General features: G+C 41.1%; 1 protein-coding gene across 1 annotated transcript; it reads right to left on the minus strand.

Moving 5' to 3' along the window:
• Positions 1 to 1,151: 1,151 nt before the first annotated feature.
• Positions 1,152 to 26,965, minus strand: KIAA0895 (KIAA0895 ortholog). The gene is made up of 7 exons (XM_030445192.1): positions 26,855 to 26,965; positions 19,489 to 20,171; positions 12,360 to 12,503; positions 9,162 to 9,294; positions 7,673 to 7,978; positions 7,071 to 7,168; positions 1,152 to 3,948 (listed from the first exon to the last, which is right to left on the minus strand). The coding sequence occupies exons 1-7, from the start codon at positions 26,877 to 26,879 to the stop codon at positions 3,787 to 3,789; spliced, it is 1,551 nt and encodes a 516-aa protein (XP_030301052.1). The 5' UTR covers positions 26,880 to 26,965; the 3' UTR covers positions 1,152 to 3,786.
• Positions 26,966 to 27,204: the final 239 nt, after the last annotated feature.

The raw sequence follows: 27,204 nt of genomic DNA on the forward strand, positions 1-27,204 counted from the left end.
TCCACCCTCACTCTGTGCATGGTCCAATTTCCATCCTGGTTTTTAGTGTAAATGATTTCCAGCTTCCTCTCTTCTCCACATGGACAGGAGCATCACTGGGGCCCTTAATGCTTGAGCTGCTCCTTAACCTGCATCTGGCTTCACAAGCCTGGCACTTGAGTGCTGGTAGAAGGATTTCAGAGCTGCAGTAGTCCCACAGATCAGCTGTAACAAACATGAAGTTTGCTCAGTACTGTATTATACCTGCCCAGCAAAGATCAAGCATTGTTTCATGATGCTGACACTGACCCTGCAGAAGGGATGCACAGGATGAGGGAGGAGAGCAGGTGATTTATGAACCTGCAGACAGGGGGAGATTTCAGGCTGGGCTTTTTGTGCTAGCAAGCAAGGGAGACTTTAATGTCCTAATATTTAGCTACCTTGCAAGAAACATTAGCTAATTACTTCTGAAATAAAAACCCCCACAACCTTTAAATATTATTCTTACATGAGGGAGAAGAATCTTAAGAGCACAGGACCCCCTGGAGATAAGCAAGGGTGTTCTATAAATGTGAGAGGGGACAAGAAGCCCTGCAATGAAGCAATGGGGGAGAGGGAGGTGGATAAAGTGTTCAAGAAAAACATTTGGAGTTACCATTTCCCACATGGATGGCACTGAGAAATGCATTGTAGCAAAGTGGCTCCAGCAGTGCCTCAGGGCTGTATCCTGAAAAAAGGGAGGGTGTGCAATTTTCTTCTGAGTAGCTGGGCCTTTGGAGGAGAGGGACCTGTATCCCATGTATGATTTTAACTGATCCACTGTGACTCCAACCCCAGTTGATGTTTTTTGGAAGTGTGGCAGAAAGCCATCTCTTCTAAGCACACTTTGGGATGTGCAACAAGCTGTAGAGCCAATGCCATTGAAAGAGAGTAAAGCTCTTGTGCAACACTGTGACACTCGTAGGCCTGTCTCTGGCATTCTTTCATTTCTCTTTATTTGTAAAAATTGTATAAAATGCCCTGTAAAATTGATCTGGTGAAATAGGGATCCTTTTACAATGTTGACCAGGTTTCTATATAGGAATTATGTAGAAGTAGTGAGACATGGATACACAGGAAATCAAATCACCAGGACTGCTAGGAAAGGCTGTCATCACATAATTGATGTAATGAAACTCCCATCACTATGCTTTATTAGTTTCTTCACACTTTAAGAAAAGAAAACAAAAATCAAGAAAATTTACAAAAGTGACACTTCAAAAGCTGGACAATTTTTACAGAGGAGGAAGGATAAAGTTGACATTGAAAACAGAAGCTGATAGCTTCATCTACTGCTACAGTACTGCTTTGATACCAACCACTTCCAGCACCAATGTTGCACAAGGCAAATCTATTTCTAGAATAATGAAGAGCAGAGAAGTAGAATGGCACCTGCTACTTTGAAGAAAACATGATGTAGGTCTTCAAGTAAAGCAAAAAGGCCTGTAGCAGCATGGAGAATTACAGAGTGGTAAGAGTCAGCTGGCTGTTGGACAAAAGGCTGTAGGCATGGTATTTTGTGGCAAAACAGGGTAACTAGAACAGCCTCCTGGTTTCAAGAACACGTTATGTGCATACAATTAGATTATAAGATATTACTACTGTAGGAGGAGGAAAAGAACTTTGCTTACGTAGGAGTGGCTGGAGGATGGCAGGGACCTCTCATGTGAGAAAAAAATAATCAGTTCAGAATTGTCTCTTTTATAAAGGACTGGTCCTTTCACATTCCCCTGGGTGAATTCTTCCCTGACATAGCTCAATCTCTGTATGATTTACTCCAAAGACAGCTTCTGACCGCTTCAGCCTCAGATGTGCATGGCTTTCTAGCTGCTTCTGGCCAAGGAGCCAAAACCTGGACCGCAAATAGTTCCCATCAGGTGCAGCTCTAAAAGCTGGGCAGGCAAAGTTACCAGTGATTAAACTGGACAGTCTGAAGTGGGGAAGGAGAGAAAAAGGGGTTTTATTTCACTATCCAGAGGCTGAAAGGCTTTCAGTTCATCAACAGCACTGACAATACAAAATTAAGGATGCTGCAAATGCTTTTTTAATAACCAAATTTAGTAAATTTATGCTTGTTGAGTGCATTTTCTTTTTTAAGCACTCAGCCAGCCAGCCACTGCAAACACAACTGCAATTCTATGTAAAAGGCAGCTGCTTTTACTGGTTTGTTAAAAAAGCTTCAGATCTCTTAACCAACCGACAGCTTTTCCTTGCAGATTTTGCTACACAACAGAAAATGCATTCTTAAGACTTTGCTGTAATGGCTGGTAATGTCCTGGATGTAAAATAAGCTGCAAGGGTTATTCCATCCATTTCAGTAAAGAACACAATAAGCAGGGATAAGAAGATAATAAGAAGGGGTACGAGGGCTCAGGTTGATGCAGATGTGGTGTGGAGGAGACTTCAGCTCCATCTACTTGCCTTATCCAATGCTGAGCCAGTGGGCCAAGGCAGAAGAGAAATAAAGAGCTGAAGCCCTCACTTGTTCCTGTCTGGCCTCTCCGACCACAGCTGCTTCCTGGGAGTTTAAAGGAGCCCTGGTAAAACACAATCTACTAAAACATAACTCTTTGACAGAATACTTAGAGGTGTAAAACTCATTTTGCCTCTGTAATTTAATTCCTGTGTCACTGAAGCCATTTCTGATGTGACTTAGCCATGCCTCACAGTGCTCCTCTTGGTTCTGGATATAGCACCAGCAGTCAGAACAGAGGTAAGGTTGCTTCACAGTGATGCAGCGCTTCTCTTGGAATACAGGAACAGGGCACTTGTGGTTCTTTATTTCCCCCCAATCACACCTTGGTTCATCAACAAGCCTGGCAAGCTCAAGCTTGCTGCAATGTGGAGGTACTGCTCAAAAAGGGGACCTGACCTTTTGTAGGCTCAGAAGAGAAGTGGGTGCTGCCTGCTGTGCTGAATCATGTCCATTGTCATTATTTGGAACACACAAAGTCATGAAATGGCAGTTCTTCCCAATCCTTCTTCCAAAACACTTCATGTTGAACTTCTTAGATGTGCTAAGGTTGTCCTCAAGGGAGACAGACCCTTTCTGGAATTCAGCTTCCTGAAACATGTACTGTACAGATAAAGAAGTGTAACAGTGTAACTTTTTGAGAAGATAGGGGGGAAAAACTTTGCTACCTGCAGTCATTAAAACAGCAATACTTCCTTTTTTTTTTTAATGTTAGAACTCAGTAAAAAAACCCTGAAACTATTTATACTATTACAGAGCTTTGATTCTATGGCATAAAGACCTGCTTCTGTTCAGTTTGTTTTTAAACCTTCTTTTTTCATTGCAATAATGACCAAAAGGTAAAGAGTTACACATACAGTGATGTAGGATAACTTACAACAGTTCTATTGGTATGAACCATGAATGCTATGACCAAACACGGGGCAAACACAAGTGAACTAAGGGGCACTTTCTCTTCTGTCTCCTTTCTTTCACATCAAAACCTGGATGGGAAAAGGAAGTATCTTACAAAAGACAGTGCAACCACTATGTCTATCATATAAAACTGAGTAGATGATTGGGCAGGTCACTGCAAAGGAATCCTAAGCCAAATTAAAAAAACCTGCACAAATCCCTTAAAAATAATCAGTATACAATCACAATTCAAAAGGAACTTAAAAGGACTTTTGCTTAATTCCACATAATTCTGGCCACTCTTCTCTCCTGCCCCCTCCAAAGTCCATTTTTGCAAGCTGTGGGAAGTCCAGTGGTACATCCTCAGCTGCACATAATAAGTGAATGTCAGGCTGGTACTGTTAATTTATGAGATCCTGGAGCTCCTCATCAGTGAGCTCATTGACTTCCATGATCTTTTCCAAGTGCTCCATGTAACGGGCGTGGTCTTGCAAGAAGTGTGGTACCCTCATGTTCTCTGTCACAGCTAATCCCTTCAGGCGGTCCACATCCTCATAGGAGATCTGTAAGGAAGGATATGGGTTAATTTCACACTATAGCCCTGTTATTTCTCTGCTTGCTGCTCTGAATTCTCTCCTGTAGAGGATATAAGAGATTTCAGAGCTTGTGAGTGGGATGTAAAAGCTTGTGAGAATCCTCTGAAAACATGAGTCACTGCATATACCTCAGTGAAAGATGCAAAAAAAAAAAAAAAAAAAAAAAAGTAATTTTAGCAAATGCCTCCTTACTTCCTGATTCTGCTTTTGATTCAAGCAGTGAATAGGCTCATAGGAACCTGAATGAGAATTATCTACAGAAGCTGGAGGAATTGACAGGGAAAGGATGAAACGTGTGAATCTTGAAGTCTCTTCAAAAGGAGGCAGAAAGACTCACGTGCAAAGGGGAAAAACAGTGTGCCAAAGACTGAGGAACTAGGAAGGCAGTGCAGGACAGGCATGGCACAGGAAGCAGGCAGACTCTGGCTTTGGGATGGGCATGGTGCCAACTGACCTGAACTCTGATGTTTTTATTTTCACTACCAAATGTGCTTATGCAACGCTCAATTAAAATGCATCTCTAGTAATTAACTACAGCATGGGCAACCCCTGAGCATCCCAATTTTACTTTAAAAATTTCCCATTCAATAGCAGGATGGATACTGGCATCAGAGCCTTCTGGGTATAGCTGTGACATTGTCAGACTTTTCCCAGCTACTACAGAGTCTACTGCTTCTTTTCTACTCCATAGTCTTATGATTCTATGAGCTAGGAACTGCAAGTCTAGCTCAGGGTGCTGTGAATGATGGTGCAGAAAGGATGAATGCTTTGGCTGTGCAGTAGCTACCTCCTTGGGCAGCTCTCCAGCGTGATGAAATTTCTGTGGTTGCCACTTTGTCTACAAGCTGCATGTTCTGGGCACCCTACAGACAGGACCATATGTACTGGCAAAACCCCACAAGCCTGGCGGTGCTTACTAGCTGGCACATCCTACTTCCTCACAGCAGGTTTGTGCCAGGTGGCTTGAGAGTGGAGCCCTCCAACCTTTCAACCTCATGTTTCTTCTAAGCTGAGCACTGTGTGGTGGAGGCTCCATGGAAACAGCTTCCTCCCTTAGCAGGTGATGGTTTCTGTTCAGAAAAGATTGAAGTGAGCATGAATGAGCCACCAATGTGTCAGGGGCATGGAAGGGCTCTCTGAAAAGATAGGACAGTGTAATTCAGATTGCTAAACTGGATCCAAGCAGGTGGTCAGACATGGGGTGCGTATCTTGCTGATGATACTGAGAACAAAGTCCACAAAGGGAATGAATTTGCATCTGAGTACACATGTGCTTTTCTAGCAGCAATGACAAGATGCAACTGGATTGAAAAATCTAACATATGCCCATGCCCAGGCTTACTCAAGTAACTAAAATACTGCTGTTCGAAGATGGTGTGGCATTACATTGAGAATCTTCAAAAGAAAATGATAATTTTCCCACTAAATGTTGGACTTCTTTGTGTTTTTCGGTTTTTTTCTAACCCGAAAGACACACCAGCTGAGCTTAATACTCCTTTTGGAACAACCTGATTCTCCAATTACACCCTAAACAAACAAATAAGCCACCTTTCAGAGTGGAGATCAAGTCATAACAACCACAGGCTAGTTCTGAGTGCAAGTTTCATATTTCCCTATGCTCACAGCCCTTGCTTTTTGTTGGAGTAAATGGATATACTGGAGTGGTCACTAAGATGGTTAAGACACTGCAGCATCTGACATGTAAGGAAGGACTGTGAAAGCTGGGACTGCTCAGCCTAGAGAAGAAAAGGCTCAAGGACTTTTACCAGTGGGTAAAGTTACCTGATGGGAAGGAATGACAAGGCAATCATGTTCTTCTCATCAGGGCCCGCTGGCAAGGCCAGAGGCAATGAGCAGCAGTTAAAACACACAGAATTCCATCTCTACACAAAACACTTTTTTACAGTAAGGGTGGTAAAAAACTGGCACAAAGAGGTTATGGCATCTCCATCAGTGGAGATATCCAAAGCCCAACTAGATGTAATCTTGGGCAATGTGCTCTAGCTCATGCTGCTTAAGCATGGGAGTTTGACTAGATGATCTTGGGAGGTCCCTGCAAACCTCAACCCATCTGTGATGCTGGGAGTAGGCACTGCTCTTATACACAGATTTCCAGTTTGGCAGCAGATACGTGCAGCAAAAACATTCAGAATAGACTTTATGTTCCCTTGATTTTAGCAGCTGTAAAGTCAAGCACTTAAGAAATTCCTACTGCTAGAATGAAATTGCTCATGGACCCTTAATGTAGATGCCTGGCCATGTGGATTATAGTGGAATCTGTAATCATGAGGAATGGCTTATCTTTTTGAAGTGGCTTGACAATCCACCTGACTCCCTAAAGAGAGAAAGGGATAAAGCAGTGCAGGAACAGTGTGTGCTCAGTAGTTTAGCAAGCAGAAGCTGTGTGGAGTTAAGCAGGCTTAAAGCAAAATGAAGTTTCAGAGAATACAGCTGCAGAGATTTATTTGACAGTATGATTTTATTTTCAGAAGTTTGGTTTATGTGAGTATGAACTGTGCTTTATAAACTGTGGAAACTTAACAATCCAAGGGTTTGGTTCAGGAAGTGTGACAAAGTTTCTGCACTTCTTGGTATAATTTTGAGAACAAACAAGCAATAACAGAATGGATATAAAAGATGTCCTGTGAATGCAGAAATACCATATATTGAAGGGGAGGGGGACAAATACAGCTGATTTTTTAAAAACATCAGAGGCAACATCAGTGAGAGAAATTTGAGATGAAAAACTCTTTGTGGGCATGCATTAGCATCAAGTGGTTTATTTTCTCTTCTACTAAGAGAAGAAGAGAATGTCTTCTAGCCTTTTCTAGAAGAAACCACCTTTTCTAGCCTCTGTACCAATTGTGCAAGGCTGGAAAACATGACCATAAAAACCTTAATCTGATAAGCAAGGAATGAGGAAAAGCAGTTCAAAATTTTTAGGACCTCAAAATATTTGTAACGAGGTGCTGTACAGAACAGAGATTTCCAGATCAAAGTAAAACAGAGCACAGTGACTCATAGCTCTTTACAGACAGGTTTACTTAAATCATAAAACTGTACTCTTTGGTAAGACAGAGTCCACTCACCTTTCCAAGGGCTGTCAGAAGATAGAAATCAATGGACTCCCTGTATCTTAGGATTCGCAGGATGCCATCCAAGTACACCTGATCCTTATTGAAACAGCCTAAAAGGAAGCAAGATACAGTGCATTCTACCAGGGTTTGTTCAAAGTATACCCTCAGAAGCCATTATGGGAAGAGAAGTTTTAGTTTTTAAACCTAGGTATTTGTAAACTAGACTTTGAAAGCCTTTCCAAAAAAACTAACTAGAAGGCTAAACATGCTAGCCAAAGACATCAAACACAGAAGATGGTGACTGTGAATATTCACAGTAACATTACATCTTTTGTAACAAACATGAGAGGAGGTCAAACCCTAAGAATGAACTTTTTCACAATTTTGCAATTTACATTCCCACTTCCAACAAAAAAAACCCCAAACAAGCCAACACCACTGATTCAGTTTGAAAGTCTCACGGATGTGCATTTCAATAGCAGAAATCCTGCTGCTTCATTTCAGAAAGTGTGAATTCCCATTTCTCCCTTTTCCAAAGATTATGAAGGAGCTCTGTGCATGTTCTGAAAACCCCTCTGAAGCACACACCCAGAGAAGACAAACAGGGAACCCACCTGGCTGGGATGTGTCAGTCCACCCCCTCTTAGCTCGTACGCAGTAATCCCACCTCGTATTGGGGTCCTTGACAAATTTCCCCAAATCCTGGAAAAGCTGACTGAAGGACATTTGGCTAGCCTGATACACTGTGTAGTAGAGCAAGGCAGCCCTCCAAAGAAAGGGGTCTTTACGAAACAGGACACTATGAATGCTTGCTAGCCCCTCTTCTGTGGGGTTGATTGGTTTTAACCCATGTTTTCTGCGTCCATTCCAGTTGCACCATGGCTGGCTGTTGTTGTTAAAGCCCCGAAAATAATGAGTTCCTGGAAAGAAAGGAATACAGGACTTAGAAGAGTAGCACCTAATGGTTTTTAAAATAACATAATATGGAAGAAAATGCACATTTCAGAACTCTAAACTGAAAGGCTAGGCACTGGGAAAAGTGCTAGGTTTAGCCTGGTCTGCAACTGAGAGTTTTGCTAGAGACAGCTACGTGGTAGAATTATTCACGTGCAGAGTGCATGTGGGACTGCCAGAAATACCTAAGAAATACAAACCTCATCAGGACTTGAGTTCCCAAATCTGTGACAAGGAATTTTCAGAAGTATCTTACATGCTGAATGCCTCTAGCATAGGCTAGGCACTGTAGTGAAGAGAAGGAAGGCAAATCAGACTGAGGAGACAGAAATGCTGCCCCTTGAAGGTGATTAAACAGACCTACTGGAGCCTTGGAGGCAGACGTGGCCCCTCACAACATGAGTGGTTCAAGGCAATCACAAAATTCAGGCACTAGCCCAGTTTATCAAATTTTGATTTCCCTAGCTATATCCAACAGATTAAATTAACACTTTGTAGGCATTTTCCATGGGGCTGGGTCAACTGTGTACAATGCAAAACCAAGGCAACCTTTCATTGGTTTAGGGGTCACTGGGTAAATTCTTCATGCCTAAAGCACATGTGCATTTGCAAGCAGTGCAGCACAACAGCAACAGATTTATAAAGTAAAATGAATGGTGGTGAGGCTGAATGGCTGTGCTATTTTTATTTGCCTTTTTTTTTTTTTTTTTTTTTTTTTTTTCACTCTCGTCTAGCTCAGACTTGCTCTCATGAGCAAAATGTCCCTCAGCAGTGACAGCACAGAAGGTACGCTCTGGAGCATAGTCTCTGGGCTAGCATCACCTGAAAGGATTATACTTTGCCTGCTCCAAGATTCCTTTGGTATGTAAACCTCAGTGCACTAAGTGGGACAAGTTGGTAGACTTGCTTCCAAAGCTCGCTACTGATCTCACCTAAAATGGGAATGTACATGATGCCTAGGAATTCTCAAGCAGATTACCTTCCTTCTGCAGCGTGGTGCAGTGATAAATAGGTTTCTTCTTCCTTATAGCATGCCTACAGCACGTGTTCCTCAGACAGTGTGCACAGTGCCTGGCCCACCATTGCAGAATATGTAAGAATGCACACAAGTACCCCCCTGTGCCTGATGAACTGATGTCATGCTCATACCAATTTCATGTCTCAGCATCCCTTCCAGCCAGTGCTCTCGTGCAGTGGAGATGTTGATAGTGAGAGTGGGGCGGCCATTCACCACTGTCATAGAGGCTCGAGAAAGCAGATCCTCCGTGAGATGGACCACGATCTGAAGAGGAGAGAGTTCAGGTAGCAAAGAGGCCCTTCCAGTACTGCGTTTCTTTTTGTCCCTTGCCCTCCACAACTCTGTCTTGCTACCCAACAATCACCTATGAAAGACCCTTCTGACCCCACTGAGCTATCATGGTCACCTGTGCTGCTCACAGAGCCTCAGGCTTCAGTGGGACTCAGCGTGACAGTTCAGACAGACCCAAATGAGACTGAAAAATGTAATATGGTAACACTGATCCAGGGGGTGGGGACCAATTACATGCAGAGTAAATATGAGAAAATTCCATCTCTTGAACTCTAATTATCCTCTTGTTACTGAGAATGAAAAAATTTAAGATAAGTACACATACATTGATGAGGTATCTATATACTTAAACTGCCTGAAACCTTTTTAGTTGCATTTCTAAAGCCAAATGAATAAGAGGGAGATGCACTGAGTACTTTGTTTCCTGATACACAATGCAGACCTAAAATATTATTAAAACACTAGTAGTGTGTTGCTTGTTGCTTTTTTTTATACTGGAAAGTAATTAGAATCATAAAATGGTTGGGGTTGGAAGAGATCTTCAAAGATCATCCAGTCCAACCCTTCTGCAATGAGCAAGGACATCTTAAACTAAATCATGCTGCTCAGAGCTCCATCCAACCTGACTGTGAATGTTTCCAGGAATGGGGCACCTAAAGAAGTGTTACAGTTCTTGTTTCCCTGTTTTCTCATAGAAAATTGGTAATCAAAACAAAACCTGACAGAGAAGGAAATTAATTCATATTGATACATTTATTTGAGTTTAAAAAGACTTTTATACCAAGTGACTGGGAGGGAGAGGGAAAACTATCTTTGCTGAATATTAAGCACCTTTCTTTCCTCATGTAATGTCTAAAGAAACTCCTCACAGTACTGCTCAGAAGAGGACAAGGGGAGAATATCTACAAGAGAGAATTTTTTTAGTATCAAAGTTAACAAAAAAGAGTTCAAAGGCATTGGAACATGACACTTCCCTCTATTCAAAACCCACAATTCAGCTTCAAATTCCACAGCAAACAATCAGTACAATAAAAAATTTATTTAAGACACAGGAAAGATAGATAAATCCTGAAACATTTAAAGCACAGATAGCACTTAGTTTTATTGACACACTTTCAACTGCACAGAGTATTTCAGACCATTCTAAATATGTATTAACCAAATTTTTGCATAAGAAGTAGAATATTTCATCATGGGTGTAAGATGAGGGTGTAAGATCCTGCTTGTATTATGACTAAAAAAGGCAAAAATGAACTCAAAGGGAGATAAAGCACAGCAAAGACCAAAAATGTAATTTTTTTATTGGGTGGTCTGAACTGTGGTTTTATAACCTAACTCTTAGAAACACAGGTAAAATCTGGTATTATTGTCAAATTACAGTCTTCCAAAAAGATGTAATGAGTTTACCAGTTTCTCCTAATAATATAATGTTTGCTAATTAAACCTAGTTTCTGGCAAACTAATCTTTGTCCATAGGTTTCTCATTCCACAATCCTCTCACTCACTGCCAGTGATCTCTTCCCAGTCATGGACTGTGTCAGCTGGTCTTTTTAATCAGAATAATTATCTTTTTATACAATCAATTTCATCTAACTCTTCCAAGCAATTCTATGTAACTCAGTCAAATTGGACTTACAAATCTTGAATACAAGAAATAATTTTTTTAGCACAGGGCTCTGAAAAATTAGAAGGTTAAAGTCATGAAAAACTAGCACTTAAACCAGCCCAACAAGCAAACCTTTTTTCAGACCTTTTTATTCACTTATGTCACTTTCATTTGTTCTGCATCTTATAAATCAGCCTCCCGGGCTGCTGCTTATTTTTCTTGGCCGTTTCTTACCTCACTTTCCTTTGGTGTAAATAATTTGAAACAAGAGAATGGATTGCAAAACTGATGAATAAATGGAAATGTGTGAGTCTCCAAATAACTGAAAAAAGGAGGGAAGGAAGGGTGTCGTTCTTGGGTACTCCCACAAGACATGAATTTAAGAACCAGCATATATGAATCAGGAAACAGGCTCAAAGAGACGGCTGAAGCATTCACAAGGCATCTGCATCATTTCAATTGTTCCAAAAATTAGACTGGGCACAGCCATGAGGAAAAGACGATGAAAGGAAAATTCCTGCAAATATGGAGGAAAGGCCCCACGAATAGAGTTTCAGGGCCATCCATGTCTGATTTCTAAGGTTGTCCTGGTTTGGGCCAGGATAAAGGTAATTTTCTGTCTTGTAACTTTGCTTTCATCTAAGTCTCTTGTAAGGAGCTGCACTTGCTGAAATTAACAACAAGGTTTTCAGTCATTGTCTGCTTCTGGGACTGATAACACTCCATGTTTATAGTTACTTTTAGAGACTGGTGTGCAGAGCCAAGGACACTGCTCAGTTCTGAGGAACATTTTTCCCTCTGGAAGGAGAGAAGTAAAAAGGCCATACCTGAAGCCCTCCCTTAGGGAGAAATGGACAAGATAAATGATCAAAATTGACCAAACAGAATATTCCATCCCATACAAGTCATACTCAGTATAAATTTGAGGGGTCACGAGGGTCAAACCCCTTCTTCCCTTCCTGCTTCCCCTTCTTCCCCTGTCCCTGTTTGCTTCAGCATCCTGGGAGGATTCAGTCTGTTCCTCTGCCTGTGGTCCTGATCCATGCCAGCCTGAATCCCTGTGTTCCTGCCTCCAGCTCCCAACTGCTGCCAACTCCAGGAGTCCAGCCTGGACTTTCCCAGGGCTGCCCTGCAGCCTCAGGGGTGAAGTGAGAGTTATTGGGGGAAAGAGGGAAGGAATGTGGTATCAATTTTCCTGTATATTTGTATATATTAAGTAATTTTTCCTATTTCTCATTACTGTTTCATTAAAGCTGTGTAGCTTAGTTTCCAACCCATAAGTCTCTCTTCCTTATTCTCTCTCCTTCCTTTATCTGGGAGGGGAGGGGGATTAATAGAGAGCACCTGTCATTTGGTTTAATTGCAAGGCCAGTGTTAAACTCTGACAAAGGTCTACAGAAATGTTTCTTCCCTGATCTGGCACATCGCTTACCTCCCCCAGGCAGCCTTCTTTCACCATGTATTTCCTGACACGATTCCAGATTCGACTTTTGGTCAGCAAGCTGCCTCCAGTGGCCTGTTCAAACTTCTCGTAACTTCCATATTTCTGCAGTGTCCGCTCCATAATGTTAATGGACTATAAAACACAAAATAGCAACTATGAATGCAGTGAGGCCCTGCAGTCATTAGATACAGGCTGATATTAGATACTCTGTAATCAATTTCTATCATCTTCAGATATGCATTAATGCCAATGCACTGAAAAAAGATTCCCATCAACACATTTTCGACCCACACACATCAGCATGACACAGATTATCGTCAGTCTAGTGAAAAAAAACCCCACATTTTCTTTTTAATTCTGGGAGAATTGTACAACTTTCTTGTAAATCAGACCTAAGAGGTCACAAGAAGATTTGCAGTTTAAGTTGTCGGCATGACTCTTCTTACAGCTTTCCAAAGAATTGTAAAGATCAACTCTTACTGTAATCTCACTTAATTTCTTGGTATTTCTAATTGAGGAATGCTGAACTATGATTAAGCAGATGTATGACTATAAATTCACCACAAATTTCTCCTTAGGATGAAATTCTCTGTACCATGGATGTCCGTCTCACAAAGGTGAGAGAAAAGAACTGTCTTCACAGAACTTTTATTTAAACTATAATACTTCTTTATAAACACCACAAAAGAAAGAGGGATGTTCTGTGAGGAAAATGAAGTAGTACCAACTTTAATTCTCATATGTATTGCTGCTGGAAGAAGCCCTTTTTGGGTGGTAAACAGAGCAGAATGCCTATAATATAGTCTGAACTCTGCATGTGGAAGGTGTCAGTGGTGAGGTGTGAAAGTCACCATCACTAATCTATTTCCCAACATGTCATTTCACATCCCTAAAGAGAACATGGTATAGAATAACTTCTTGCCCAGCAGTAGCCAAGCTACAGGGAATGCCTTTATTAATAGACATGGTAACAGAAGCTCCCAAGAATCAAAGAGAGAAAAAAATATTACTGATATAACTTCAAAAACCAAGGCAAAAAGGTAATTTCTTGCCAAGAAAATTCCACTAATGATGAAGGTGGAAATCTTGCAGACTGAGACTCTTTTTCCATTGTACAATTACAACTATGTGTGAGGCTGGTAACATGCTTGCTGTTTTCAGCTGTCTAATTCTGACAGTGCCAGACTGGCTTATTGTCCACAGAAACAGGATTAATTTTCTCTCTCTCTCAGCTACTAAAGAATCCTCACTTTTTCCAAGTAGAAACTAAGACACCCTGAATAAAGCCACTGAAAGCCATCAATGCTCACTGGATGTATTCTTAAAGCCTCTTAGCTCTTTGATGAAAGAAATATCAATTACCTGACTACCTTCACTTAATGTCTGCTATTTCTTTGTCTGCCTCTAATTTTATTTTTTTTTTTTGTTAAATTTAAGGGCCTCCTGGTCAGAAGGGAAGGCATCAGCAAGGAACACATTTTGTCTGTCACTGCTGTAGATATTTAACAGAGGCTCAGTGCTGTTATTTTGCTGCTACCTATTGCACAGAAACATGAGTAAGGACAGCTACACATCTGCACTGGAAACCTAAGAGGCAAATGGGATTTTTGCTTCCCAGTGACAAGACCCATGTATGAGGTCTTGTACAGAAGCATAGGTGGGGCAGGGCCTAAAAGATTATAAAAAGATATTAGAGAGACCTTTCAGTGTCAGTAAATTATGATTTTTTTTCTTGTGAATAGTCAAGTCTTAACATCACTTGTCATTCTAAAATTACCTCAGATAAATGAAGCAAGCTTTGTGCCTAAGTATTAAAAGAAGGAATAGAGGAATCACTCATGCAAAACCTAATGTTTCTGGAGAATGATGGCAATTGCTTCTAGAAAATTTAGGATCAAGGGCTAGACATAAAGAACAAATCAGAGCAAAATCTAGTTCTTTTTAATAACTTCTACATTTTCCCAAACCATCTTTTTCTCTTTTTTAATTACATATGAACTTTTAACTTCTAAAAACATTAGCTGTTTTTAAAATATTCCAGTGTCTGCAAATTCAGAGGCACCTCCCTGTCCCACACAAAATCCTTGGTTAAAGGAAAACTCTTGCTCCCTGTCCCAGGAAGTTTATTCTCAGATGGTAGCCTGAGTAATTATTGATAACAGTTCCTCAGTTTCCTTTGCAAGGTGCCAGATCCTTAAGGTACTTATGTTACCTATTAGTTGTTTGGGGTATCTGGTTTCTCTGAACAATTACTTAACTTTATGTGCTTCTGAAAGAAGTTGTCTCTGAATTACTCTTCTGGCATGAAATTTTTCTTCACAACTTGCTGATATTAAATTTCAATTAAGTCTATTAGATTAAATACACTGAGTACCCACTTAAATTCTCAGATGCTTAAGTTTCTTTGAATGTGTACCAGTGATTCCCAGTCTTAAAGAGACCTGCTGCCCAGCAGTACCATATTTTGTTTCCCAAAGCTATTCTTTTTTCTTCCCAACTCTCCTATCTCTCAGGAACAAATTCTGGAAAAAAATCATTATAATTACTAGCATTTTATTAAAAATCACATGAAGAATTAAGATGCAAAAGGGTTTGCCAGAGAACTGCAATCCCCAGAGCAGGTACACTATGTGGTGTCCCCAAACCCTCATTTTCTGAGATAGGTCTTTCCATGGTTTAACGTGTGGTTGTATGAACAGTTTCCATACAACGTTTCCCTCTGAAGTTTTCAATAATGTGATTTACAACACAGTGGGTGTGTGAGTGGAAAGGTTTGGCTTTAAATTCTCTGGAAGTTAATTTACTGCAGGACTTCATGCAGGGATAGCTGTTACCTTAAAAAGCCACCAAGATTTGGTCCTTTTCTTTCTAAGGGTTTTTAAGGCATCTTTCAGAAAATACCCAGCACTCACACTACGTCTACTAGTAACCCCAACAAAACCATGATATAACCTCACTTGCTGGAAGGCATCCATTCACTGAACTCAGATACTTACCAGATGCATCCTTAGGTAACACTAAGCTATACCAGATGGAATTTGTTAATCTAATCAACAGCCATATAAGATGGTGCCTGCCCTCCTTTCTGTGATTAAGTGGAAAGAAAGAAGAGGGGTAAGAGCAGATTTTTGAGGGATGTGTACCCAGGCTGTAGTATTTTGATTTTTATTCAGTGTTTACAATGGACTTTATTTTGCGTGTGTGCTCTTAGTGTGATAAAGAGCATGTCTAAGTAATGTGGAGCCAGTAAAAAATATTTTTAATGAAATTTTTTTTAAATACTTTGTAAGGAATAAAAAATTAATACTCTGGTTTTGTATGAAACTCTGTCCTGATATAAAGCTATGATCATCCTGTAGCATCACCAGAAATTATCTCCAGTCTTTTCTAGTGGCAAAGAGACATTTGTGCAGGACCCTGAGAACTTTATGCTAGTTGGATGGTCTGATATGCTTTGTGGTACATATTAACAATTTTACCTATAAATCTTACTTTAGGAGGAAATTTGTTAACTAGAGAATGTTGCAGCCAGTGACACATTATTTAATCTTCAATATGCCAAACATATGACATTACCTCAGTGCAAAGGATTACTCACTGTTGTTTAACCTTCCAGCTCCACCTAACTATTTTTCCAGTATCTGATAAATTTGCTAATTGTAGGCTACTTGTATATCCATGACTTTGAGGGTATGTAATAACACCCTCAATGTGCACTTACAATGCAGCACAAGTGATTTATTAACTCAGAATGGCTTTAGAAATAAAAGGGAAAAGGATGTATAACTCTTTCATAGAGGCAATTATTCATTTAGCAAAATTATTTTTAAAAAGTACGTGTGTAAAAATAGGTTTTCTGCCTTTAGGCACAATTTAAAGAAAAAGGTGTTAAAACACAGGTTATTGAAGATGCAACCTCCTTGCTGATTTTGGTTCAGCAAATTCCAACTGTTAAGTCATCTGCTCTGCAAACACAGGGGACAATTACCTCTCACTGAGCATCTCACCTCTAGCATCTGTGCAAAAATAACAAACACTTGTTTGTTAAGTGTACTTTGCAAAGAAGGACCAGTCCTTTAAGCCAGACGATAATAAGAAAACTTTCATAGCACTTCAAGCACAGAGTTGCTGCACTGACCTTGAAAGAAACCTAGCAGTAAGTGAATTAATTTCTGTAATATTAGGTATGTCAGTCAGTGTAAAACAGCTGCAAGTCTGCTTTTTTTTTTTTGGCCTATTTCTCTTCCCTAAAATGTATCTTGAATGACTCATGAAAGAACCTTATTACAAAAAGAGATAGAGTAGAAAGAAACAAAAATACCCAGTAAAGTATAAGACATAAATATTATTTTCAAATGTTTTAATGGTTCAAAAATGTTTTACCCTATGTCTGTAAAAAGTCTATCAAGTGTTGGGCTATGTCCAAGGTTTAAAATCTTTGATCTGACTATAGGCTTGGGGTGAAGTGAGTGCTCACAAGCTTGTCTGTTCCCCACTCTACTGTTGCTGTGTTGATGGCTTGCAAATCCAGTGTTCTTTGCCTTTACAAAAAAAAAAAAAAAAAAAAAAAAAAAAAAAAAAAAAGGCAGGGTATGATATGTTGCAATAATGCTTTATTAACCAATTCCACAGACATCCAGAAAAGCAGAAAGGGCAATAGGAAAACACAGCCTGTTTTAATGACTAAGCAGGCTATAAACAGTTGAGGTTAAAAATATTTTCTAAGTGATGAAAAATCCTCTAAATTTCTGAAATATCAGCTTTTGAGCTCATTTCACAGAAGTTATCCTTAAAAGCTCCCTATAAAATTGGCAAGTTCTGTCAGTAGAAAGCTGTGATTCTGCAGATAGTAGCAATAGAAGACCAAGCAGTAGTATAAGTTTCTATAAGCACCTTTTATAAAATATAACAGGGATCACTCCGTTTCTGTTCACAGAAAGCTAAGCTTCTCAAAATAAGCAGAGCAACAAATTAAAGCCAAAAATGTTTCCAAAACCAAAACTGAATTTATCTTTGTTGCAGGAAAAAGGATGACTGTGCCATTGTGTTTTTACTGCAGGCCCAAATCTTGGTGCTGTGAGTACCTCTTTTTTTTTTTTTTTCTTTTTCTGAAACTGAAGTAATCTTTCTTGAAGTTAACATTTTCTATAAGATATATAGAATTAAAACTTGTATGGGAAAAAAAAGAACAAACACCAAACCACCAGCAAGTGCTCATACAATATTTTCTGCTTAAAATGTTAATTAATGTTGCTTTTTCTGGAAAGTAAATTTGCATGAGATGAAATTCAAATTCGCCTGAAGATGAAAATTTCCACAGCTGGTTGTAGATAAAAAAAGAGAGAGCCAGCACCACCTGCTGGGCTGGGAGTCATGTTAGAGCTGCTTTTTTTGTGCTTTAAATGAAGTGCCAAGATACTGTTCAGTCAGAGCTGAATATTGAAGAACTGCTTTCTTTACTAAGCACTTCTGAGACTTAAAGTAAATCTTAAGAAACTATTAACATCTTCCTTGGTAAGCTTCAGAAATATCACATCCACTGAATATTAAATCCTTCACTGCTTTTTATAAAGTTGTTATGAAGCTTTTATCTTCCAATGATTTGTAGGTAAAGGAAAAAAAGAGGTGGAGCTATGAATAGAAGTAATATTGAAGAATCATTCATTATTAAAATATTAATTATTTAGTAGAATGCTAAATCAATAACAGGGCTGTTCCACAAAATCATCAGGCCTAAAATAATTTTTAGGGCTCTGCTACCTCATACTGAAAGGGATAACTTGTATGAAATATGGCAAATTAGTTATTGATGATTTGCAGTAATGTATGTTGAATGTTGCTAGTATTGCTCTAACAATCAAAGGAAAACTTATTAAAAAGCTCTAGTGAAACAGAATTTTTAATTGGTTATGATTTAATTAGTTGTTTAGAAGTATGGAAGCTCATCTTAAGAACATAACAGCTGCTTCTCTGCTCTTGTAAAGGAAATAAATTCTTAATGCAATCAAACTACTGAGTTTTTAAAGTATACAGGTATTTTTACAGTGAAAATGCAGACCAAGACAATGACTTCATGGGTAATATAACCTTGGGGCGTTCTTGGCTTTGCCAAAAAAGTCAACTCCAAAACAAAACCAATCAAACAAACAAACAAAAAAACCCCAAAACCAACCAACCAAAACCCCAATAAGAAACAGCAACAAAAGAAGTAATTCTGTACCAGTCAAGGGGCAGTTATTAGAATCTATCATACTTTAATTCATGTACCCTATTCACCAGGAATTTGGAAGGTAATATAACACATGTGAAGCTTGTGGAATGCCAGGATTTCTTCCCAACTTAAGTATCACTTGAAACATGAGATTCTTTGCTTACAAAATCCTGTTAGACTTAAATAAGATTTTTCTAAAATATGGTCCTGTTGTTAGGCAGATAAGCATTGGTTTCTGTTGCTTAGGTCACAGTTGAATACAGTTTTTGGTGTTCTTGTTTTGTTAGGTTTCTTCACAATTTAGACATCTAGTATGCAAGGGTATTTACACAGAAAGTGTAGCTGTATCAGTAGCTATATTACCAGTGTGGCTGCATAGTATAGAGGGGAAAGAAAAAAAGGGTGTGTGTGTGTGTGTGTGTGTTTTAAAGTTTTACCTGATTCTGGAATCGTGTTTGTCTGCTGCTTGACAGAGCCTCGTGTCTATGCAAATATCCTTTCAAAGTCAATTAAAGCAAGGAACAGCAACACATGCTTATCCAATAATCATGACCAAGAGGATTGGTAGGATTTGTACACTGCTTTTTTACTCTGTTTATTAAAGTCGACTTTGGCATTGTATTTCTTCTGTACTGGACTCTGCCAAAAAATCTTTCTTAAATCATGTTTCATGTAAACCTCATTTAAAAGGAACTGTGCCCTTATCCTATATTTTAGGAAGCCTTTTTCTAAAGAAAAAAGTATTTTCTTTCAGTTCTACTGTTGTGTTCTCATTTATGATGCATTTCTCAAACCATAGAGGAGGATGGTAAGGAGGAAATATTTGCTACAAAGCCAAATACCATCTTAAGGGGTGTAGGAAAAATATCAGTGGAAAATGAGGGGGAAAAAAAAAAGGAACTATACCTGCTTAAGAAATCTGTCAGATGCATGGCTGTGCTTAGCTAACACATTTGGCAGTGCAGGGTTTTCATATTCAAACTGTGGATTGTATGTGAAATCTGACTTAAAGAATTTCATCTTCTCTTTCTCCACATTGGAAGGCTTGATTGCAGTCAGTATACAGAGTTTTCGGCCAGAGCCATCACCTTCTTTTCCATGGGTTTTTGAGCACTGGGATTGCTTTGGCTTTGTTAGATTCAAATGCCTCTTGGTTCTACTTTTGGGTCGAGATGGCAGTCCCGTCTTGCTCCCTCCCACTGAAATACTGTTTGAAAGCTTCATGCTGGTAGCCACTGGGCTAGTGAGGATGATGGGGGGCTGTCTGTTTGTACAGTACCATCCACTGCTGAGCAGGGGTAGTGGGACCTTGATTTTGTGGTGCTGGTTGCTTCGCAAGGTGGTAGAACACTTGGTTGTTTTCCTGTGTTTCTTGTGATGAGCAGATGGCTGCTTTTGAGTGTGGTGTTTTTTTTCCTCTTTGCTCTGAAGAAGGACATTATAGCTACTGGTTCCTGTTGTGAAAGTGTCCTTAAGGATCCCAGCAGGTGAGTGCTGGAAGCTGTTTTCATCATTAATGTTCAGCTTATGTTGTTCTGGGCTCAGGACGGATTTCCTAGAAAGCTCTGTCTTGGGCCAGTGAAGTTTTTCTGTATTCAGACACAGGGGAAAAAAAAAATAAGCTGAGCATAAATTTTATTGTTTCACAAAGTGATACTAATTTTAAGGACTCAAAACTGCAATATGGATGAAATGCAGAACATGTGTTAACTGCAGTCACATCAGGTTAATCTGGATTTGTAGACATGTAGACTCCTGAACATCTAGACTGGGACTTGCAAGATCCAGCTAAATAAGTATTTTATGCTTGCATCTCCATGCACAAGTGCATTGTTTGCAGCCAAGAACTGAGTTGTTTAAAGCAAGACTTCATGCAGGACTTCATGAATATTTATTGTTTTGTTAACAAATTTTTAGTTTTGAGCAAAATCTGATTGATCTTCAACATGCAAGGACGGCTTTCTGTGTGGATAAAAAAAACCTTAAAATATAGAAACTGTACAGGAGCATATAAGCAGTATTTACAGTGAAGTCCCACAGGGATCTGTGCTGTCATGTAAGCAGTCTGGTGTGGTCTCAGCTCCTAAATCTGATTACAGAATCTTTTTTCAAAAAGGACAAGAACACTAAAACAGCTCAGCCCCTACGAACAATCCACACCACTACACAAACACTAATATAAAAAAATTCAGTTTCACATAGTCCTTCTTAACCCAGATGGTAAGCTATATTTAAAGAGGAGAGAGATCAGCTAGGTACAAACACACCCTTAAGAATCCTTAAGACAACACTATCATCCCTTCAGAGGACTTCTACAAGAACAGCTGGCTTTAAGAAAACAAATAATATAAGAAGTAAATAGAGTCCCTCTAGTGAAGGAACCCTTCTCCTTTCTTGCTCTGACCTCTGGCACAGCCTTCAAGGGTGACAGGCTGCTGGTGCAGAGCAGCTGCAGGGAAAACTCATTTGAGGATTAAAACCAGATTTAACAATTGCTCTGGCTTGCCAGAGAGAAGTGACCTCTCTTCACAGGTTCTAACCAAGCCCTTCCTTTTATAAACCAGGCTAGAGTTGAAGTGAAGGGCACAAATTGTGTCACAACGAAATGCTTCCCACTTCTGCACCTAAAGTGAAAGGATTCATGGAACAAGAGATACCCTGGCCTGTACCAGGAACAGTGTGGCCAGCAGGTCCAGGGAAGGGATTCTTCCCCTGTACTCAGCCCTGGTGAGGCCACACCTCGAGTCCTGTGTCCAGTTCTGGGCCCCTCAGTTCAGGAAGGAGATTGAGGTGCTGGAGCAGGTCCGGAGAAGAGCAAGGAGGCTGTGAAGGGACTCAAGCACAAGTCCTGTAAGGAAAGGCTAAGGGAGCTGGGGGTGTTCAGTCTAGAGAAGCGGAGGCTCAGGGGAGACCTCATCACTCTCTACAACTCCCTGAAAGGAGAGAGTAGCCAGGGGGGTGTCGGGCTCTTTTCCCCAGTAGCTCTCAGTAAGACAAGAGGGCATGGACTTAAGCTCTTCCAGGGGAGGTTTAGGTTAGGTATTAGGAAAAAATTCTTTACAGAGAGGGTGATCAGGCATTGGAATGGGCTGCCCAGGGTGGATTCTCCATCCCTGGAGGTTTTTAAGAAGAGACTGATGTGGCACTCAGTGCCATGGTCTGGTAACCACAGTGGCAGTGGATCAAGGGTTGGATTTGATGATCTCAGAGGTCCCTTCCAACCTGGCTGATTCTATGTATATGTCTGAGGCTTGATTAAAGCCTGCAAAAGGGATTTAGGCTTCTGCCCCTGGTTATACATAGCTGAACTGTAATTACCTGACATACAGTAATTATACTCCAAATGGAACATTAGCAAGAGATCATTAAATGCCTCTAAGGGGAAAAAAATCAACAGTAGTTTAACTTCAGCTTTATTTTCACTGTAAAATTAGGTTTTGCTCCCAGAGTAAGTACCATGACAACGTATTTTATGCTGCTGGACTTCTTGCAGTTCCATGTCAGTCTGTGTTCCTTGATTCTCTTGAAGAAGCAGTTCTAAAGAGCAAAGAGGCAGAGGTCATGTTTGTGTGAACATAGGATGGGAAAACTGCAGCCTGGGTGTTTCCTCCACAGGAAAGAGAGAGGCAGAAACCTTAGATTGTTCTCTTCCACTGAAGCATGCACGTCTCAGGCAAGCTCAGTTTTGTTTCATTGGAAGTTTGCAAATCTTTCTATGCTCAGTGCAGGAACGTGCTCCTTGGCATTCCTGTTCAAATTCTGTCAGATCATTCTCATCACACGGGTGACAACCTGCCTGCCTCTTCTCTTCCTTTGCCATGGGCTGCAGGGGTGAGCTACCGCTGTTCCCATCACATCAAACACACAGCCAAAATACCGTGCAGTGAGTATTCATTTATCCACAAACAAAATGGGTCACTTTTTGGAAAGCAAACTAAGATGACAGCTCACGTGTATTTCTGGGTATGTAAGATTGTCTTCAGGCCTGCATTGAGTATTACAGTATGAGCATCATAACTTTTAAGAAGGATAAATGAAAAGCAAGGCTTCCAGAATATCAGAACACAGAAATAATACCTTTCTGAGCAAGGAACTTTGCTTGTGTAGACAAAAGTAAAGTTGGAAATTAAAGAGCTACTTCTTAAAATGCAGATAAGTGCAACATGGCAGTAACTCTTCACCTTCTCATCAATTCTCAAAAGCCATGTAGAGAAGCCTTAAGTTGCTAATACCAAGGAAAAACTGGAATTGATAAACATCACACATATATCTAAAAAGTGATAAAGAGAAAAAAACAACAAACAAAGAGAATTTGGAGAAAATATTAACTGTCTCCCCAAGCTCTTGGGTTGATCCAATACCAAAAACTTGTGACAGTAAATTTTTTAGACCCAAGTGGTACAGTTGGCCACTAATAAATGCATTTATACCTAGCTAATTTCTGAACAACGCCAGTTAGAATTCTCATACAAGTTTCACAAATGGTGGTAGAGCCCTGAACATACATTGGCAAGTTTCACATGCACATGGTTGATATCAAAAATAGGTGTTCCCAAATCTGTAGTTACTTTATATGTGCAATCTCATAGCAAAAGTATTTTACAGCTGCCAAACTAAGTGCGGTTGTCCTTACTTTTCTTCCAAATAAAGGATCCTTTTTTAGGCATATTCGTTCTGGAAATGTAGAAAAAATAATCCTGCAGATTTGAAAGATTGTATTAGGTAACACTAGTTTTCACAGAAGCCACTAAACTGCCATTCTTGTCATGGGACTGCTCCTGTGAACATCATAATTTTACAAAATAAACTAGAAAATAATATCAACCCAAATTAAGTGATCACTAGCTAGCAGTGATCTCCAGCTTTTAAACTCTGTCGCAGATGACACTAAGCTGGGGGGAAGTGTGGATCAGCTGGAAGGCAGGAGGGCTCTGCAGAGGGACCTGGACAGACTGGAGAGTTGGGCTGATTCCAACGGGATGAGGTTCAACACGGCCAAGTGCCGGGTCCTGCACTTTGGCCACAACAACCCCATGGGGAGCTCCAGGCTGGGCACAGAGTGGTTGGAGAGCAGCCAGGCAGAAAGGGACATGGGAGTCTGGATTGACAGGAAGCTGAACATGAGCCAGCAGTGTGCCCAGGTAGCCAAGAAGGCCAATGGCATCCTGGCCTGTATCAGGAACAGCGTGGCCAGCAGGTCCAAGGAAGTGATTCTGCCCCTGTACTCAGCGCTGGTGAGGCCACACCTCCAGTCCTGTGTCCAGTTCTGGGCCCCTCAGTTTAGGAAGGATATCGAGGTCCTGGAGCAGGTCCAAAGGAGGGCAACTAGGCTGGTGAAGGGACTTAAGCAAATATCCTATGAGGAGAGGCTGAGGGAACTGGGGCTGTTCGGCCTGGAGAAGAGGAGGCTCAGGGGAGACCTCATCACTCTCTACAACTCCCTGAAAGGAGGGTGTAGCCAGGTGGGGGTTGGTCTCTTTTGCCAGAAGACTTTCAACAAGACAAGAGGGCATGGTCTTAAGTTGTGCCAGGGGAAGTTTAGGTTAGATATTAGAATTACTTTATGGAGAGGCTGATCAGTCATTGGAATGGGCTGCCCAGGGAAGTAGTGGATTCTCCATCCCTGGGGATATTTAAAAAGAGACTGGATGTGGCACTCAGTGCCATGGTCTGGTAAGCGCAATGGTGGTTCAAGGGTTGGGCTTGATGATCTCTGAGGTCCCTTCCAACCCAGCCAATTCTATGATTCTATGATTCTGAATACCACAGGAAAGGTGTCAACAGACTTTACTGTGGCATAACTCTGTCTTGCATATCACTCCATATATGACATAGGATATATCTTTCGTATTGCATCCATGTGTTATGTGCATTCTGAGATATAAAAATTTCTAACTTTACATATTTCAGTCTTTGCAAGAAAACAGCCAAAGAACCCAAGAGTCCAAGGCTCCAGTTACCTTTAAAAATCTCCCTAAAAATATGCATGCCATGTACACCAATTATCTTCATAGATATAATTTCCAAATACTCAGTCACAAAGCCTTAAGTCCTTCAACCCAGGGAAAAACTAGCATAGTTTCTCCCAGGAAGTCTTTCTCATCATCTTCTCTTCCATTTATTGACATTTTGTTCCTCTCTGCAACAGCACAGTGATAAAAATACAGGTTTTGGGGATGCTGGTGAATTACTAAGTGAATTTCCCAGGTTTGGGGTGGAAGGTAATAATGTAGAAAGAAGCAGGAAGATGGAGGATGGGGCAGAAGAGAAGCCTGCCTACATTTTGGTTTCAGTAAGGTACCAAAGGGCAGAAAATCCTCCTGTTCAGTGTAAACTTAGTTTCATAGTATTGGACCAGACTGGAGCCTTGCCCCTCTTTGGAGAAGCAGGTTTCTGCTACCCCATGAGGTGGGTTTGAAGGGGAGTCAGACAGCTAGGGGCAACTCCTCCCTTTGCTGGAAGGATCTCACACAAGAACTCAGCCAGAATTGCATAATTTTCAAGATATGTGCTAGAACTGACAGTACTGGACTTAATTCCATCCCACTGATACAAAAGTTCCATGTGTCACAGAACAATATAAAATACCAGAAGCTTGATTTTGTCAACAGACTTTTACCCTTGTGTAATTTGATGTATATGCATGCAGTTATTTCAGTGTCACGGCAGTACTGGAGAAGGAATGTACCCCAAGACTGCTAACAGAGGATATGTGGGAATCACAGATCTCACTGTAATCTGGCACTGATGAAACACTTCCCGTGTTTAAGTTGCACCTCAGTCACTAGCTTTAAATCCTGTAGCAAGGCAGACATTGCCTAATCTTGTCTGAAGTAACTTGTTAGAAAAAAATGTTAAATTTTATATTAAATTTGGAACTAGGTTATATTATTGGTTTCCATCCCTTAGAAATGAATGTATTGAACTAATCTTTTCTTGTGTTAACATGTATTACATGTAGTAAAAGTCCAAGGTAAGAATTTCTCCAGACTTTGGAGGGTATTGTAGAAAAATCTCCCTCAAGGCTACTGTGTAGCTACTATCCAAGCAGCTTAAATACCTGTTCCATAGATGGAATGAGGTGAAAAATTATAGGTATTTGTAGACATGGATCCCCCTTTTGCCTAGCTAGCCTTCCAATAAAAAAAGTAGAGAGCTCCTGTGATTTCTGAGCAGCTGGCACTCAGGTTATATTTTTATAATGGACAAATTGTTTCCTAACTGCAGGAATGATTCTTGAGGTGCCTAATAGAGATGTTGTTGCAGCACTTCCTCCTGTCCTAGGAATCTAAGTCTCAAATAACTATCTTGCCTTTTAAGCAATCTTAATCTGTTAATATTACAGTTCCTGTTGCACATCTCTGGGGATTCTTCATCTGATTCAACTTATTTCTACTCGCATTACCAGAAGTGATGCCCTACTCGTATCCATGCACAGATGGAGCAGCATATAAATTACCTAGAGAATGAGTAGCTGCAAAAAATCTTAATTATGATTGTAATGGTGATGTGTGAGGGGGCATTGACATCTCCACCAGATCTCTTCTGGATAGGATTTCTCTGTGACAGAATGACACTTTCTTGAAGCTGCTGAAGAAACAACATATGAAACTACGTCAAATTCAAACCAGGAAAACATCCGAGTGAAAAATCTGTTTAGGAACAGCAGCTGCATTCCAGATTTCCCTACACTTCCTACATACTCCATACACACAGCGCTGAAGGCAAAAGTTTTTGATACCACACAAAACCATCCCTAGATTTCGGCTGCAGACTACTGGGTTTCGTAAACATTACATTACAAAGAATCGTAAAGTTGTCTGAAAAACTGAGCAAAGAGGAGAGCCGAAGACCGAAAGGCAGCGATGCAATCAGCAGTATTTTATTTATCAGCATCTTGGGGCACCACCGCTCCCCCGTCTTCCGAGGCAGCTGGATGAGAGTCACCTTCCCCTTCTTCACGAAGGGTTCCCGAAACCACTGGGTTTTTTTTTCCATGCAGGAGCAGCCTTCGGCGGTGGGGAAGAACGGGGGAAAAGGCCGCCGGCTCTGTGAAGGTGGCCGCTCCACCGCTTTCACAGAGCCGGCGGCCTTTCCCCTCTCCTTCCCCGCCGCCGAGTTCCTCTCGCCGGAGGTGGAGCGGGGGAAGCGGCTTCTCCTCGCCCTCCTCCTGCCGCCACAAGCCCCCCTGAAGCCGGTAAGGCCCGAGGCGCAGTCCGCGGTCCTCTCCCACCCCAACCCTTCAGGCTGCCGGCCTGGGGGCGGTACTCACCGGTGACACGGATGGACTCCAGCATGGTTCTCCCACCGGGCAGCCCCACTGCTCTGCCCCCTCGCTACCTTCCCCCTGTGCGGCGGGCTCCCGCCTCCTGGGCGGGGAAGCGGGATGTGCCGGCCCCGCCGCGGCTCAGGGAGCTCGGATGGTCCCGGCGTGGCAGGCAGGGAACCGGCGAGCGGAGCGCCCGCCCTGAGCTGCCGGACTACAAGTACCGGCATGCTCTGCGCTGTCGGAGCGCTGGCTTGGGCGGGAGATGCATTCTGGGAGTTGTAGTGCAGGGGACCGGGCGGTGGCGTGGCCCCGCTGCTGTCCTGGGATAGATGCACCTAAAAAAATCGTCGAAG

Source organism: Calypte anna, chromosome 2, assembly GCF_003957555.1.
Source record: "Calypte anna isolate BGI_N300 chromosome 2, bCalAnn1_v1.p, whole genome shotgun sequence".
In the NCBI taxonomy this organism is placed as follows: domain Eukaryota; kingdom Metazoa; phylum Chordata; class Aves; order Apodiformes; family Trochilidae; genus Calypte; species Calypte anna.

Coding starts and splice junctions, on each gene's coding strand:
- KIAA0895 (XM_030445192.1), bottom strand. CDS start 26,879: ATGCTGGAGTCCATCCGTGTCACCG. Junction 7,979..9,161: donor GATGCTGAGACATGAAATTG/GTATGAGCATGA, acceptor CTTTCTTTCCAG/GAACTCATTATTTTCGGGGC. Junction 3,949..7,070: donor TTCTGACAGCCCTTGGAAAG/GTGAGTGGACTC, acceptor CCTTCCTTACAG/ATCTCCTATGAGGATGTGGA.